Source organism: Sprattus sprattus (genome assembly GCF_963457725.1).
Source record: "Sprattus sprattus genome assembly, chromosome: 1".
Lineage (NCBI taxonomy): Eukaryota > Metazoa > Chordata > Actinopteri > Clupeiformes > Clupeidae > Sprattus > Sprattus sprattus.
Genome location: NC_137920.1, coordinates 63,748,278 through 63,766,796, shown reverse-complemented (window position 1 = coordinate 63,766,796; position 18,519 = coordinate 63,748,278). Strand labels below are relative to the sequence as shown.

At 44.5% G+C, this 18,519-nt stretch overlaps 1 protein-coding gene across 1 annotated transcript in view; it reads right to left on the bottom strand.

Annotated features, from left to right (window-relative positions):
- dacha (dachshund a) overlaps window positions 1-17,502 on the bottom strand; it is a 137,714-nt gene extending 120,212 nt beyond the window's left edge. Inside the window, exon 1 of the mRNA XM_080856187.1 lies at window positions 16,940-17,502. Coding sequence (XP_080712313.1) covers window positions 16,940-17,418 — 479 coding nt within the window. The 5' untranslated portion in view covers window positions 17,419-17,502. The remainder of the gene's footprint in view (window positions 1-16,939) is intronic.
- Window positions 17,503-18,519: the final 1,017 nt, after the last annotated feature.

The window sequence follows — 18,519 nt, the reverse complement described above, 5'->3', positions numbered from 1 at the left end:
GGTGGAATAGAGAGCGAGTGTTAAAAAAGGTGACTTATGTCAGGGGTCGCTCTGAGCCATACTGTGTGTCCCCCTGACTTTGGACTTTGTAATGTGGCAGTGTGGGGGGGGGGGGGGGGGGGGGGGGCTAAACACACTGAACTTCACTTCCACAATCTCAGCCCACTGAGAGTCTATTAACTGTTTCTCCTTCTCTTGGTTAAGATATTTTTCAAAGAGAGGGGATAGTGCTGGACTTAATACAGGTCTTAATTACAACTCCTACACCACTCCCGCACACAGCATAAACACTTCCCAGGAGACTCTCCCAGTAGCAATATATGCAGACCTTCAGTAAGATCTCGGAGAGAAGGCAAGTACCAGCTGCTTTGCGTCCTCTAACAATAAAAGGTAACACACACACACACACACACACACACACACACGCAGGGACACACACACACACACGCACGCACGCATCTCCCCTCCACCGCTCTGGCAAGCTCCATCTCTTCTCCTGTTTCGCGGGGCCGCTGACAGAGATCACTGAAGGGTGGCGACGGCATCTCAATCACACCTCAATTACAGCACGCATGCAAACACATGCAGTCACACACACAAACGCTCATCAACACACGCGAAAACGCACTCAAGCACACTCACACGTACAAACACACACACGCACAAGGTCTCCATCTCTCTCTCTCTCCTATGAACGCACGCACGCACACACACACACACACACACACACACAGTGACTCTGTCTCTCTCACACACACACACACACACACACACACACACACCACACACACACACATATAAACAGAGAGAGCATAGATCTGTTATGAATGCACAAGTGCCGCCACCAATCACTGCGACGCTGCGCCCTAATTACCATCCATTTCACCATGTTGATTATTACCTCATTATTAACGACCCCCTCGCTCGCCATGCGGGCCCACTGCTGTTAGCATAAGACAAGCAGGAGAGAGAGAGAGAGAGAGAGAGAGAGAGAGGGAGAGAGAGAGAGAGAGGGAGGGAGAGAAAGGAAGCAGAGATAAGAGAAGAAGAAAGAGCGATAATAGTGACAGTGAGAGGTGGAGATAAAGAGAGAGGGGAAGGAGATAAAAAAAAGTAAAGAGGAAGAGGAGAGAGAGGGGACGACAGACACAGAGAGAATGACAGTGACAAGAGAAGAGAAAGAGAAGGAGGAGAGAGAGTGAGAGGGAGAGAGAGAGAGAGGGAGAGAGAGAGTGAAGAGCGATAAGGGGACCATGAGGGGGCGCGGTGGAGGGAGGGTCGGTGCAGGTGGTGGGGGTGAGCCCGGAGCACTCCAGTGCTGCAGCGTCGCTACAAACGAGTGTCAGGATGGGAGCACCCAGAAAAATTAAACCAATTAGGCCCTGCCTTGTGGAGCCATTCTACTCACATACCTCTCCAGGCCAGTGAACAGCTGAGAGAGACAGACAGAGAGAGAGAGAGAGAGAGGAAGAGGAAGAGAGAGAAGAGGAGCGAGGGAGGGAGGGTGGGAGAGAAGAGTGCTTGAGCACAGCACTCTATTCTGTCATGCTTGGTGAAGAGCTGAGCGGAGGAGAGAGAGGGAAGCGCAGGCGTCGAGCGGGGGATTAAAAGCAATCTATATCCACATAAATCATTGATTAAATGAATCATGAAATTAATATGTAAATTGTGTGTTTAACCTCTATTTATACAGTACTGTCTGTCATCGTAGCGTAAATCTAAAACTAATTGCAATTTCTACGCATACAAGGAGGCAGGGGGGGGGGAGTTAGGATGCAGGAACGAAAGAGAGAGAGAGAGAGCTATGAAGAGAAGTGGGAAGGAAAGAGATAGAGACAGAGAGAGAAATAAAGAAGAAGAGAGAGAAACAGAGTGGTAAAAGTCTGACATATTTATTAACTAAATGTTCAACTACATCAACTCACTCATTAACATGCTTTGAAGGGAGACGGTGGGAAAATGGGGGTGATTGTGCCGTGTCAGCACGCTGAATGCAGTGGGGGGTCTGTGCGTGTGTGTGTGTATTTGTGTGTGTGTGTGTGTGTGTGTTTGTGTGTGTGAGTGTGTTTGTGTGCGTGTGAGTGTGTGAGTGAGTGTGTGAGTGTGTGAGTGTGTGAGTGTGTGAATGTGTGTGTGTGTGTGTGTGCGCGTGTGTACCTCTTGTGGACAGAGCAGAGGCTATACATATCCACCGCCACATACGCAATATAATAGCCAAGCAGGTGGACAAACACGCGAAAAATCTCACAGTCCCTTAGGAACTCACACAAGGACATGATTAACGTTTGACTGTATGTAATCTAAACCAAATTCAGTTAACACCTGACAGACCAAAAGAGGGAGGTAGGGAAAGAGATAGAGAGGGGGGGAGATGCTGTCAGGAGATAAGGAGAGAAAGACAAAATGAAATAAAGAATAAGGATAATGGATGGAAGAATGAAGGATGAAAGAAAGAACGACCAGCAAACATGTTATAAAAGGAGGGCAGCCTGAGTCGGAGCTACAGGAGATGGGAGGCAGATGAGCCGGCTGTTCCTTGACCCGTCCTGTCCTGTCCTGTCCACACCCTCAGTCTCCTGCTTCAGCCCCAGAGATTGACAGAGTGGGAGGAGGAGGAGGAGGAGGAGGAGGAGGAGGTGGTGGAGGAGTGGGGGTGTGAGGGGTGGGGGATGCTCCCCTGGCCCCTCTCTCACATAAAGCACAGGTTGGACAGAAGGGCTATACCACGCATGGCTCAGATTTACAACCAGGGGAAAGCACAGGGCAGTGCACAGGGCAACCATCTCTCACTAAAACATCAAAAACGAGGGGAGTGGAAAAAAAAAGCCACGAACCCATCCATTACCCAGAAGCCAAGCCACAGAGAGGTCAGGACGCTGGAGAGCTGGCCATCACCATCGCATTGATGTAAGTCTTACTCGCATTCAACTGTTTTAGGGTCGAGTATTTCACTTTTGGCCCAAAAAAAAGGCTGGGCCTGTAAACGTGAATAAGCATTTATTTGTTTGTTATTGATATTGACGGTAATTAAAATGCAATACGGATCTAATTTTCTTCTCAGGAAGATTGTCCATGGAAAAAAAAATCAAGACAAGCCGTCTGTGATGAAGCTTGTTTCCACTCAGTTTCCACTGTCAAGCTGCATGCTGCACAAACACTGTTTACAGTTTCCAAATTTGCGTGCTTATAACACACACACACACACACACACACACACACACACACACACACACACACACACACACACACACACACACACACACACACACACACACACACACACACACACACACACACACACACACACACACACACACACACACACACACACACACACACACACACACACACACACACACACAAGCCTATGCATGCACACGCAAAACAGGGGGCAGAGCACACACACACACACACACACATGTATGAACGCACATACCGGTATGCACGCACCCATAACGCACGCATTTACACATGATCACCCTGCTACTTTTTGATGTGCTCCGTGAGTCAGATGCATAGCTGAAGGAGATTATTGTAGTGGCGCCTTCAAAGGGAGGCAGTAAAGCGTTCTGCACGCCCTGCCTCCTGCTTCCCCCTTCACTTGATTTTGTTTTAACTACCCGGAACAATTTGGTGAGACATTACCCTGTAATGGGACTTCACAGGGCCTGATTGTTTTCATAAGATGAAACACACTCACACACACACACACACACACACACACATATTCTAAGCCAAGCTGAGACACTAACACACACATACATGCACACACACCGACACACACACACACAATCATTTGGACAAGCATAGCAAACCTGTCCAAACAGAAGACAGGATTCAAATCCTGCACTCATGAATGAGTTGCGTGCATGTGTGTGAATATGTGTGTGTGTGTTGTGTGTGATTGCATGCCTTTGTGTGTCTGCGTACGTGTGTGTGTGTGTGTGTGTGTGTGTGTGTGTGTGTATGTGTGTGTGTGTGTGTGCGTGTCAGATAGACAGAAAAAGCGAGACAGAGAGAAAAAGAAAGAGAAAGAAAGAGAGTGAAAGAAAGAGGGATAGCAGATTCCACTCTGCCACACCGGGAGGGTGGGTGCGATGACACCAGAGCGGCCCAAACCACATGCGTGACGAGAGCCCCCCCTTTACCACAACTCAGCCTTTAGGAAGAGCACTGCGGACGCACCGGAGACCAACAGGCTCACTTCCACTGCACCACTCAGACACTCAACAAACAGGAGCAGGGATTCGGCTGCTCACAGTTAAGACATACAGTATACTCTTAAAAAGCTTTTAAATGTGAGTAACTACTTACATTGGGTGAGTGAGTGTATGAGTGTGTGTATGAGAGAGAGAGAGAGAGAGAAAGTGAGATAGAGACAGTAAGAGTGTGTGTGAGAATTTGAATGAGAGTGAGTGAGAGAGAGAGAGAGTGAGAGAGTGAGAGTGAGAGTGAGAGTGAGAGTGAGAGTGAGAGTGAGAGTGAGAGTGAGAGTGAGAGTGAGAGAGTGAGAGTGAGAGTGAGAGTGAGAGAGAGTTGCGATGTGAGGGTTTGAGCTGTAAATACATATGCTAACCCATTAAGTACAAGAGAACATATGTGCCCAACGTACAACAGCCAAAAGGACTGTTTGTGTTTATTGTTTGTGTGCTGGTGTGCGTGACTATTGCAGGCATGCATGTGCGTGCATGTTTGCGTGTGTGTGTGTGTGTGTGTGTGTGTGTGTGTGTGTGCATGTGTGGCAGGACTCTACACAGACATTTCAGTCTTGTAAACCACCATTATTGTGGAATTGCATGGATGGGAGTGGTTCCACAGCTTGTTGTAATTGGCACCACATCCTCCCTCTCCTCGATATTATACGAACACAAACACACACAAGAAGTCATACACACATACACTCATCTTGTGTGTACCTATTAAGCAGTAGACGTAATGGCAGAGGGCAGACAACTAAATAACCTGCCTGGTTGCTCTGTTCCAATTTAGGCAACCAAACACATTTTATTAAGCATGTTTCCAATCAAGTCTGGAGGCCTGATTTTCCTTTCATTACAAAGAGACCTATCCTCCGTTAGAATCATACCCTGGTGAGGACAGGCCGAGAAGCCTAAAAGTAAAAAAAAAAAAAAACGTCGAATAGGGGCAACAAGAGGAAGCATGCGTCTCGTGCTAACAGTGCAGAGGGGTACCGTGGGAGAGGGAGAGAGCACAAGTGGACACGGTACCGAGGTCACTTCAGCAGGGCCCGAGCGCTTCTGCCAAACGCATGGAAACAGTCACTGAGGATCCAATGTGACACAAGAGGCATGAAGACTGTGGGAGAGTTGAAGTGCATGGTGGTGGTGGTGGTGGTTGGGACAGGGGCCTAGAGTTGGGTAATGTGATCGTTTTTGTGGTGCAATATTTCATATCATGATTGTCCTGATATTTTGTAACAAACTGATTCGTTATCAGCATCTTAATGCACAATGAACTTTTAAGGGCAATAGGGCACTACATTCATTTTTAATATTCCTTTCTCTTTCCATTGCATGACAATAAGAAGATCTCGATGAGTAAAGATCTCATCAGTACATTTTTTATGTTTTTTATTGCTTGATTTTTTTTTATGGAGTTTTTTAAGTTACTAGTAACTAACTGAAATTCCAATATATTGCAGTGCTTACAAGATTCTTTATTAATCAAAAAATCATGAAGAAATAAATGTTGCTGTTGATTCAAACCCTCAGCCTAAACCACATGGTGTAATCCAGTAATACTTTTATCATTAAAGTCACAAAACTCGTTGCATTTTTCCTCATATGCTGTAAAGCATTGAACATGCAGTAGCATTTCTGCAGACACGTCAAATTAAGGAGACTTCTATTGGGTAAACAACCTATAAAATGGATTACTAGAAAGGGCTTCAATGTAATATAAATGGAAAGTTTACAAGACAAGTATGTATACTCACAAGACGCATTCAGCACATCAAGAGATCTTCCTTAGTTAAACTCTTGTCTTTCTATCTAAATCAAAAACAGTCTCAATGCTTCGGACCAGAGGCAGTGCATCACCCAACACTGTACCGTTTACTGTAGACTAATATGCGCCTACACTCACACTCACACACACATGTACAAACAGAAAGACACACACCACAAAAACACACACACACACACACACACACACACACACACACACACTCACACACACACACACACACACATTGATACCGGTGGCAGACAGATAAAAGATGGCTTTGTTAGAGTGGGAGACAAAAAGCGGCTGCCAAGGTCACCTGTCCAGTCCGGCTGGAGGATGAAAAAAGGAGCGTGTGTATGTGTTTTACAGAGGTAACCCCCCCCTCCCCTCTTTAAATCAACAGAGCGCACAAATACATTCCTCTCCCAGTAATTAAAAGCAGGCTGAAGACAGGGCCCCTTCTTTATCTCCCCATCAGAATCCCCGCACATCTAGAATAACCCATCCACATCTGCAGTCATTACTGTGCAGCAGATAAATCAAATAAAGGCGCGCTAGTTCGCCTTTAAAGTCCTGTCCTCACCGGAAAACAGGAGAGAGAGAGAGGGGGGGGGAAGAGAGAGGGAGAAAAAGAGAAAGGGAAGGAAAGAAACAGAGAGAGAGAGAGACAGCCCGACGTATTTATCCCTCTCCCGACACCCCTGACAGTCTATTTACTGTAGGCAAATGGAAACTCACACACTACCTTGTAATGGCTTCAGTGAGAGCACAAGAAAGAAACAGAGAGAGAGAGAGAGAGAGAGAGAGAGGGGAAGAGGGACGGGAGGATAACGTGTCGTGAGGTGGATCTCCGGAAGACGAATGGTCTCGGTAAAAAGGCCAGTGTAACAGCCTTCCTCTAAGCTGCGCATATACTCCCCTAAATGCCGCTTTAAATAAAATAGTGTGGAATAAAAGCAAAATAGGGGGCTGCCTGACGCTGCCTTTTAGGAGGAGTTATAGTAGAGGAGGTGAAGTACTTAATGGAAGAGAGTCGCCCAATTCATGTACACACAGACAAACACATATATGCGCAAACACACACACACACATACACACATACATACACAGGTAGACACACTGTAGCTATTACTCTCAGAGTTCGGGCAGTTACTTCATATTGAAGAATATATATGCATGTTCAAACTCATATGTAAACACTGCCACATTTTGCACCAACAGTGCAACAACATAAATAACAGCGAATCAGCAACAACTAACCCAAAACACACTAGAAATTTTATAGTGCTACTTCTGTGGAATTCTCATCAGAACAAAGAGAGATATCATTCCGCATTCTGGCCTCAAGCAAGTCACCCAATCTGTCTGTGTTGGTCTCTGTGCTTTTTCTTCTTCCTCTTTTTTTTTTTTTGTGGGATGAAGCAGCTTTGACGGAAGTTTCCAGAGAGCGGGACACGCGCGCGCACGGCGCGCAAGAGGGGAGGGTAATCAGAGCCAGGCTCCTCCGGCCAGCCCGAGTGGGAATAAATCCCGCTCATCCCGCAAGAAACACCAAACCTGCCCCATGATGTCATCACATACCCAGGGCTCTGCTTGATCTAACCCAGACAAGTCTGAGACACACGTGTGTGTACAGACACATTCATATACACACACACACACAAACACACACATACACACATACACACACACACACACACACAGAAACATGCGGGTACATTCATGTGCACACCCTCATATAGACTTACATACTACAAGGGACAGGTACACACACATGCGCACACACACACCGGACACACACACACACACACACATACACACACACACAGACCTTTTTTCTCACTACCCCATGCCTACTTCTCTCTTGTATTGCCAGCATTGGCTTCATATCTCATGCGATTAGATTAGGCTATATATGAGGACCCATGAGAACTGGAGTGATGAAAAGTATTTTAAATGCATATGTCTGTCCCACAGAGACCCAGGCTTAAAATATACTGTCTTTTTGGCCCAGGTCTGCTTTTGATAATGTACCACTTCATGCCTGTCTACCACGCTCTCATTTGTGTGTCTATTCTCTCCTTCACTTATTCTATCGCTAACTAACTATCTATCTTTGCAGTTCTCCCGCACACTTCACTCGAGAGAAGTGTTCGACGAATATGTTTCGTGGTGTTACCATGTACGTGTTAGGCTCTCCGATTACGCCGTTTTCCAGCTTCACCCTCCACTGTGAACCTTCTGTCTCTCAAAGTCAGATCCAAAACCGGCCGCAGCAACTCAAATCTCAATTTTCTTTTTGCGCCAAATCCATTTATCTTTAATACTCTTCTTTCTCCCTCATCTCTCTCATCACCATAAGCTGGAATAAAAGAAGAGACAACAACTGTATCAACACAACAAATAATTCATGGCCTCCCCTGACGGATACTAGTATATTGATTACTCCTACACTTTCAGCGTCTCACGCGTGTGTCAGATAAAAAAGTAGGTCACTCACTCTTTTCGGCCACTTTGAACAATGTTAGGAGGGCTTTGTTTATGTTTCAAACAGGAACAAGGTAGAGAGCGACCGCGGGGCTAGCGAAATGCTTGTGGATTAGTGGGTGATGCTCTTCAGGTGAACCCATCATTGGAGCGATGAAGTGCGGGAGGTAAAGCTCCAGGTTATTGCCTCCAGATGTCAGAGATTCACGAGACAACTGTAAACACCGATTCGCCGAGGGAAGCACATGGTTCAGCTACTCGGCCAGATTTTCCTGCTGTCCATTCTTTCTTTATTTCTTTCTTTATCAGCGTGAGACATTACAAGCACTTCTTTCGCTCTGTGTGAGATGCACTCTTGAGCCTGACGTTATTATTGTAATCAACCACCTCAACTACCCACCCCCCACCCCCCTCGCATCCCCACCGGCAGCCAAAGCACCCTCCAGCCCCCCCACCCCCCCCCCACCACCACCACCTTTGCTGACACACACTGCTTGAATGCACCAGCGAAATGAGCCACCAGCTGCAGAGCGAGGAGGCGAAAAATGTGTATAGGCTAATGCTCAACACATCATCAAATATTAATCTCCGTAATTGGGGTGCTACTTAGCATTTCTCTCGACAGGATTGACTTCCATCTCGGGCTAAACGCTCTCCTCCGCCCTCCTAACACGTCCAAAGAGCTAAGTGTCAAAAAAACGAGAGAGCGGGCGAGCGCGCGAGAGAGAGAGACCAAGAGAGAAAAAGGAGCTTGACAAAATCTTCAAATAAACAATTAAAAGCTTAGCGAAGGGGTTTTAATGTCACAAGCTCCTAACGCGGCGTACCCAACTTTAATGATTCTGCTCAGATACACATGGCAAAAAGGAGGAGGGAGTTGGTACCGGGGGGTATGGAGGGGGTGTGGTGGGTGGGTGAGACACCGGCAGTCTTCCTGAGCAAAAACTACTTTGCTGATTTTAGTGTCACTTTTAATTTTCTGCTGCCTGCTTTCCCCCGTACACCCATCCAAAAACAACCATTTAAAACATCACTCCTAATTACATGATTAGTGCTTGGAAGGGCAGGAGATGAGTCATTTGCATAATTCAATCATAAAAGTTTGAGATACATATTTCTATGTTCGTTTGTACAATTATCTTCGGCTGTCCTGGGGGCGACGATATTAATGTGATTAAACAATACTCTTGCTACGGAGCCTAGTGTCCCCCATTAAAGCACTGCTAGAGGCAAACCAAAAATTAATTTTAGGAGACAATCAATTTGATTCTACATGACGGTAATAAATATAGCCCGGCTGCAGATGTGTCATTAAGCTCAGGAAGGAGATTTTCCCAAAGTCAAAATGACACCAGTGGCTCTATTTCTCTCGCTCTCTCCCACCCTTCCTCCATCTCTCTCTCTTTGTGGTACAGAAAGGTAGCTGGTGTCATTTTTCCTCCTGCAAAAGGCTTGACAGGCCTCCTCCACCTGTCAGGTCTAAGCCATCATATGTACTCACGTACTGTACACACACTTGCAAGAGCATGCCCACGCGCACACACACACACACACACACACACACACACACACACTCTCTCTCTCTCGCTCCCACACGCATAGACACACACACACACACACTCTCTTGCTCTCACACACACACTCTCACACACACACACACACACACACACACACACACACACACACAAACTACACTTTTTTTTTTATCTGTTACACTTCAATGAAGTCAGCTTTTTCATATGCAGGCTGCAGTGAATATATTTTAATACTACACAACTTACACTATTTGACAACATGCCACAGAATCCCCCCCCTCATGCATTATCCAATACATGTCAATTCAAATCATGAAACAAACACTTAGGGTGTTTCACATTTGACAAAAAAAGCACACACAAGCCTCTGGTCTACCAACACTGCCAACAAAGGCTTGTTCTTTTCAAGAGGAAGTCCTGTCGCTGACAGCTGTTGATTACGTTTGCCCTATCGAGAACGTGAGCCCAAATAAATGTGTCGGGTCCAGACCATGTGTTGAGATGCAAGTAGCACATTTCCATCCCTAATTGACCACATGTGTCTTTGCTTTGCTTCTAATTCATTGGTTACGCATGGGACTAGTTATTAAAGGGCTGCGGCTTGGAACAGGCCCTCGCCAACATTAATGAGAGATCGCATGGCCACAAGTTGTTTTATAAGACCTCGGACGTAGTTAAGCTCTCCCACTCTCTCTTTGACTCTCTCTCTCTCTCTCTCTCTCTCTCTCTTTCTCTCCCTCTCTCTTTGACTCTCTCTCTCTCTCTCACTCTTTGACTCTCTCTCTCTCTCTCTCCCTCTCTCTCTCTCTCTCTCTCTCCCACACTCCCTCTAGTTCCCTCTCTTTCTCACTTTCTCTGCCTCTCTCTGTGTCTCTCGGCAAGGTAGCCCCAGCCATAAAAATATCAAAGTATTTCAACCTTTGCTTTTACAATGGAGTGTCATAAATCTTACATGGGAAAAGGTCGAGGATGTAGGAATGTTCAGTCAAAGACACAGGAAGGAATTAGGAGCTGAATAAATGAATAATAATAATGTTATTATTATTATTATTATTAATAATAATAATAATAATAATAATGATAATAATACAAGTATTATAATAGTAATAATAATCGCACTATAAAAGTAGGAATTATGAAAATATTCAAAATGAAGACATTGCCATTTTTTACAGGATAACTGGATAAAAGGATAACTGTACTTAATGAATAGGCCAAAAAAAGTAATACATGCTGCTGAAAATATTAACATTTGAAAACAACAGTGGTGAGAAGACTCCAAACGTCCACCTTCTCTATCTCCTCCTGTGCCAAGCTGCAGCACCTGCTGTAGGCCTAGAGGCTAGAAAGTGAAAGCAAGGTCTCAGCATATAACGCACACTCATTTACACAGGAACACACATGCACCGATGCAGTAAATGATGAGCACAATCATTTAGGATATCACATTTACCCCCAAAACTAGTCTATATATCTTATCTCTTTTTTGATGTCTTTCCCTCCTTCCTTCCTTCCTTCCTTCCTTCCTTCCTTCCTTCCTATCTTTCCCTCTCTCACTCTCTTTCTCTCTGTTGCCCCCCCCCCCCCCACTTCATACCCACACACACACACATGGCACACAGGGGGCTTCACTTTAAATGCCATCTAAACAGAAAAAACAAAACCTCTCCTTAACTTTCTCATGAGTCTAGTCACAAAAAGAGAAAGACCAGCAGAGGGACAGAGAGACTGAGAGAGAGAGAGAGAGAGAGAGAGAGAGCGAGAGAGTGAGAGAGAGAGAGAGAGTGAGAGAGAGAGAGAGCGCATACTTGGGCAGTGTATGAGGGTGAATGTGTGACAGAGGGAGGAAAAAGAGAGCGAGAGATGTGGGCATTTGTGCTCCCCTTCGCAGCGAGAGCGCAAGGTTAATTTATTATTTAAAGTAGAAAAGGGCAGTGGGAGTGTATATGCAATAAAAGAAAAGGGGGATGTATAATTGATGGTTGACATTAAGGTGTGATGGTGCGGCTGGGGTGACAATCTCTAATGCTGGTGAGGATATAGGACGGTAAGTTGGAAGGATGGCGTGTGAGTGTGTGTGTGTGTGTGTGTGTGTGTGTGTGTGTGTGTGTGTGTGAGGGCTGCGTTGGTGGAAGGGGGGCAAACCGGGTGCCAGCCTCCAACGAGTGGGCATCTACGCCTCGGGCAAAGCCATGGGCAAGAAGCTGTCCATATGGACAGGCTGCCCCAGCCAGACACACACACACACACACACATATATACACACCCTCTCACACATACATACATACATACGGTCACACACACACACAGCCACTTACATATTTGGACTTCACATGAATGTTCTCAGACCGGCTGAGGGTGAAACTTCACGCACCACACAATGTAGCAACATCTCTATTGAAGGATATGGCACAAAGCCCCCAAATAAATAGTACTTAAAGATTACATTCAAATATACCAGATCTGATTGAACAAATACGATTCAGACCCAAGTCAGAGTACATCTACTAACATCTACTATCATTCGTCCACAACAGCAGAGTTTGTATCAACCTACAATTGACACAAATTACAATCAACAGCCATGAATTTCTATTGATTAATTACTTTGCATTCACAATTCACATAAAAAAAAACCTAAATTAAATATAAACTGCTACATTTTCCACTTCACTGATGCACATCCAGTGAGTTTTCCTGACCTGTCTACTATGTGTCTAACGCATGCACCTCTCAATTTTGGAAAAGTTATGCAGTGGTGTCTGGCCTGAGCTGATACACAGTTAGCACTGCAGAATCTCACTGAATGACAACTGAGTTTGAAAAAAAAAACATCAAGTCCAACAACAAACTATCCATCATCTGATGATCATGAAAAGGATACTTTGTCACTGGATGCTCAGATATTTGACATAAAAGACATACCCCACTGGCTTTGCCTACAGTATTCATGGCAAACACTGTGACTGAGAGGTGCCTATTTTTATTATCCTGCAGGCTTTATTTTCACACACAATGCAGTAAAGGCTACATTTAAAAATTGGCACAATAGAAATCCCTGACGCTGTTCAATGTAAAGGGATGTCAAAACCTGCTACTGATAGACTTTCATCTTTTTAACGCAGCAGTGTATCAGGTTATAGGACGCTATTCTGTCTTCTGGGCAAACAGGAACTGAAGCACACCTTTCGCAAATGTCCTCTAAAGAAATACAGATAGGTCTAAATGACTGTGTTGATCCCTCAAAAGAGTAAAATATTTACATGAAATTGAGGATTGCCTTTTCTGGGTCTTGTGTGGATTTTGATGTGACTGCCTGACCTGAAGCATCAGGCCCTGAACAAGTGACGGCAGTTGTTTCCGATCTGTCACCTATTGTCTTTTTAGTCTGAAAACTGTGCTTCCTCCATCTTGGTGCAAAAATAGTTAAATGACTAATCCAATACACCTTTGAGAGAAGAAACACTCCCCCATAAACACAAGATTGGAAAAACAGCACAGATGTTCGTCTCTAATGTAATTCCCATTCAATTTCCTAAGTGCAGTCCCCAAGTGCAAACTAGTTTAGCGTTATGTTTAGCTTGCAAATTCTTTTTTAATAAATAATGAATGCAATAAAACGCCGGAGATCAATTGCGCGCTGAGAAATCATAAAAGCGCCCCTAAGTGCCGCCAATGTTTGCTGATTTGGACATTTTCCCCCGGTATTCAAATTGGTCGTGTCAGTTTAAAGATCCAGTCGAAATGTTTTGATTACTTTTCAAGTGTCTCTCGGTGACGCCGTATCCCCCCTCACGCCGACTCTCCGCTTAGAGGTCTCAGTAATGAGTCCACGCTATCACCACGTTTCTGCCGCCTATCTCTCCATCTCTGCCCAGTGGAGGGGAGTCGAGTCGAGGGAGGGGAAGGAGGGGGTAGGGTTGGGACGGCTGATGTTCGCAAACACATTAGTTACAACCATCTGGTGGTGGGACAGTGGATGATGTTTAAATCTGACTATAAAACCGGGGTAGTGGTGTTGGGCGGGCAGGTAAAAAAAAAAAAGCGATGCCGAAGAGCAAATTCAATTCGGGAGCGGCCCATAGCTATGGCAATTTCATTAGCCGCCAGTAGCTCCAATCTGTCTGAAGTGAACCGTTCACTATAGTGTGGCCGTATACACATACACGTACACCTCGATGTCTATAATCGAGCCGACACCTGTGTTATGCACATTTTACAAATACATGCAATGTATTATATACATATATATAAAAACAATAATTTTGAAACTTGTCTCTCTCTCCCTGTCCCTTTGTGAACACAATCACACACACTTGCAGATTAGATGTGCAGGACAGATTGATTCAGCACAATACAAAACCCAATAACGCAACTAGGGGATTCTGAAGGTTATGGGGGCGTTGCTAAAAGGTTAATTACCGAACCCTGCCCAAACTGGCCATCTGGACATGTGCACGAGTGCTCTCCCTCTCTCCCTCTATCTCTGCCCTCCATCTCAAAGCGCAAAAGAGTGAAAAATCGGTAGAGTGACACCTCTCGCCCTCTGCTCTGTCGATACAAAAACGCATGTTAGGACGAAAGACAAGAACCTTAGTAGTACATTTTCTGCAAAGAAGACACACACCATAACCATTCTGACAGAATCAAATGAATGCATTGTCGTAAGGCACGCAGTTTTGCTCTAAATATAAGTTTCAAAATCTATGTACGTTTAAAGTATTTAGGATGACTCAATTTAAAGACATTAAAATAAAAGTAATTTTTATTTCGAAACCATAAATGTATTTACAGTTAGTGCGCTGCGTATGTTATCCTTTTGGCAAGTAATTTCACATCAGTATAAAAAAACACAATCAAGCATATGGCTACTATTTCCTTGAAACTCTATTTTAAATTAACTACACGAGATTTAATTTGGTTTAAATATAAGTCACATTTCACATCCGTTTTAATCACAGTTTGTTTTGACACAAAATGTATACTACAAAATAGGTGTGTTTTAAAAATGTAACGTTGGCTGCATCTCCTGCACTGCCTACATGTAACCCATTTATGTTTTTGTGTATTGACATCCTGGTCTTTTGTGGCACATTATCAGCGTGGCTTATTGTCAAAAGTGGCCCGAGGTGATGCGCTGAAAAAAGTTGCAATTATGTACGAACAGACAATAAAAGCAAAGCCCCGAGGTCCACGGATGATAAAGGTCTCGAGGAAAGGGGTCATTGGTCCCTTTAGAGTTGCTACCCCATAATACACACACACATGCACACACACACGCGCACGCACACACACACACACACACACACACACACACACACACACACACACACACACACACACACACACTCATATCCTCCACCCTCTCACTCGCTGACATTGCTGGGAGAGCATGGGAACACTAATGCATCTGTCATGATAACAAGCTAAGAATAACACCAAGACACCAAACTGAGCCGAGAAGCCATCGGCGGCGATTCATTCAGACCTGCAACACTGATTTATTTATCACGGGCAAAGGGTGTAGCCAAGCCAGGGGCTTCATTTGGGGTTCTTCCCATGAGTAACATCTGTAAAGTGCGATATTAAGTCGACGCACAGCTTTCTTTCCCTCCAAGTTTAAATGAGACTTTGAACCGTGATAGAGCACTTGTGCTATTGTTCATTACTGTGGATGAACTTGTCTTATTGATTTTTAAGGGTTGGAATCGAGGGGCAAGAACAATAATTACACATTTCAATTATCCTTTTCAGCACACCCAATATGAATTAACATATTGGGACATTTAAGATAAGTTTATACAGCCAACATTTAACTGCTGAAATTAGGTTTAAATGTAGACTGTATTTAAGTAGAAGCACTTTACGAACGTGCTCATAATAATAATGGAGGCCCACTCATTTGTAACATTCTCCTCAGTGTAAACTGAAACCCCCTTCCTTTAAAAGCATTTCGGCGGGGAAGAAAAACTTTCCACACTTTATCAGCCTTTATTTACAGACATCATTTAATCTGTGGGAAAAAATTGACATCATAACTAACTGATGTATTTAAATGTTGCATTCATTCACATGTTCAAATAACCTTGATATTTCGTGTGTTATTCGTCTTTCAGTTCACACGTGTTTTACCCGCCTTAGCCAACATTTAATTATCCTGCAGGGCCATGCTATATGTTGTAATTAGGGCGATGCGCGGCGTAACAATGAAGGTTAATGCTGGGTCAATACCACATTTGAAGGGGCAAAAGCGCAAACAGTTCGTAGTGCGACAACTGATAAATTATCTACAGGCCACTATTTGGCTGGACAACCTCAAGTCTGGTACACCCAGAACATAGATTTGCTATGTATTCGGAGGAGCACATATTGGTAAAATAAAACCTTTATGAATTCATCTCAAGCTGACAGTTACCCTTTCTTCCCTGAAATTAGATATTTTCTTTTTGCTGTAGAGCCAGAGGGGGGAAACCAGATACTCTCTTGACCCTATACCTAAATATGACGAGTGCGCATCAGTTACACTACACGTATATTGTGATATTAACCAGTTCATTTAGAGAACGTAAAAGGAGCACATAAAGGCTATATATAATATAAATAACATTTTAGGACAGGGGGTGGGGCCAGAGGTGCAGGTGCTGTTAGCCTACTTTGCAAGGTGACTTGCAGGTGTTGGATTTAGAGTTGGAAAGTTACATACAAAAGTCGTGATTGAAATAATCGTTCAAACATACAACTGCACATGCTTTAATAACATATAATATGTGATTGCTGGTTGTATATGCATTGCTTGATCATCACGGAGCGAGAGGAAAGGGTTGAAAAGTAACTTTGGAAACTTTTCCGTTACGCGCAATAACAACTGTGCACTTGACATAGATTAAGTTTATGCAATTGGTGAACAGAGGTGGTCGAGCTGGTAAAAAACAAAAGTTTTGTTCACTTACCTGGCATTTGTGCAGTCGTTGTACAAAGCCTCGAAGTCTTTGCGGGAGATGAGTTTGCAACGATTCACCCCAGGCTGAATAGCCCCGAGACCTCGAAGGATACGGACCTGTTCCACGGTGCAGACGACGGGACATATATCCAGGCGCTTCAGCTTAGTGTACACGGTGTGCAACCCTCCGACCAGATGTTTCAAGAAGAGGTCGAAAACCTGCGGCAGGCATATTAGCTCCTGGCCGTCCACGGTGAAAGAGGCTACCTTGACCCCATGGACCTCCACCATTTTGCACTCGTTATTGCCGCTGGTGCTGTTTCCATTTCCACCGCCGCCGCCTCCGCTGCTGATGAAAGAGTTGATCATGCTGCTTGTCAGTCTGGGGGACTCGTCGGGACTTGAGTACAGGGGATCTGGGCGGAATAGACTGCCGGACCCCGGAGTGGAGGTCGGCGAAAGCACCGGGGGAGTTGCTGACACGGCCATAGTTACTAAAGTTTTTTTCTTTCCGTACGCTCTCTCTCGCTCTTACGTGCACCTTCTTGCGCTTGTCTCTCTCCTCGCGCTGGTTCTCTTCGTTCTTGATGGTTCACATGCAATCGTGCTCACGTCTAGTTGTCGGCAGTAGCAAATAGGCTACCTACCTCGCAAGTGGGAAGTCGGTGTACAATGAGCACTCCTGCGTTCAGGGCTTCAATTAGCCAGCCCACTGCAAGGCGGAGTGACAACTCGGTCTCCCAACAAGGAAGGCAATAACACACGCCCGAGAATTCCATTGGTGTTCAGTCTTTGAAAGGCGGGTCAGATGGAGTCATTAGTTACTGCAACAGTATCGGCGCTTCGACCTGAACTTATCACGAACTATTAAATCAGTGACTATTTTTCTTCATGTAGCCTATATGGATATAAATCGCCAATGTGTCCCATCAACCCGTAGCTATTGTTGCAATATTACTTGAGTCATGATGTTGTCGTTAGTAATATATCGATCAGCCTGGATGATTTGGTTAGCCTACGTTTGTTTCATCTGGTCAAAGCAGTGTCAACAAAATAGTAGTTCAGCTGTAATAACAATAGAAAGATACAATAAGACAGTCTTTAACGATTAGCCTACTGTCAGACTTTTGTTTACGGTAAACGTAGCTGCTAATATGCGTCTGCATGCGTGCATTTTGGAATAAGTAGGCTATGATCTATAGAATATATAAACGTAGATTTGTATCATAACATCATTGTACATTTAAAGTGATTTCGCATATTGTCTATTGCTGTATTGCTATGTTTTTTACGTTCAGTGCTTGTTCCTACACAATACCGATGTTATTACAATACATTTTAAAAGCCACAAACTAAAACTGTTTAAACCCTACAACATCTTCTGGTGCATAGGCAAAAATCGAAGTCGTTATATTTAAAACGTATCCCACTGTCACGTTTATTCTGTTTCCATGCTCTACACATTTCTGCGAAGTCAGAAATAAGAAAGCAACCTCGTGGGAACTTGTCGGCTGCACCACGGTGAACACTGATGACTTTCATAGGAAGATGACCAGTGTAACCAGTGAATCATTCTCTGGTATTGTCCGT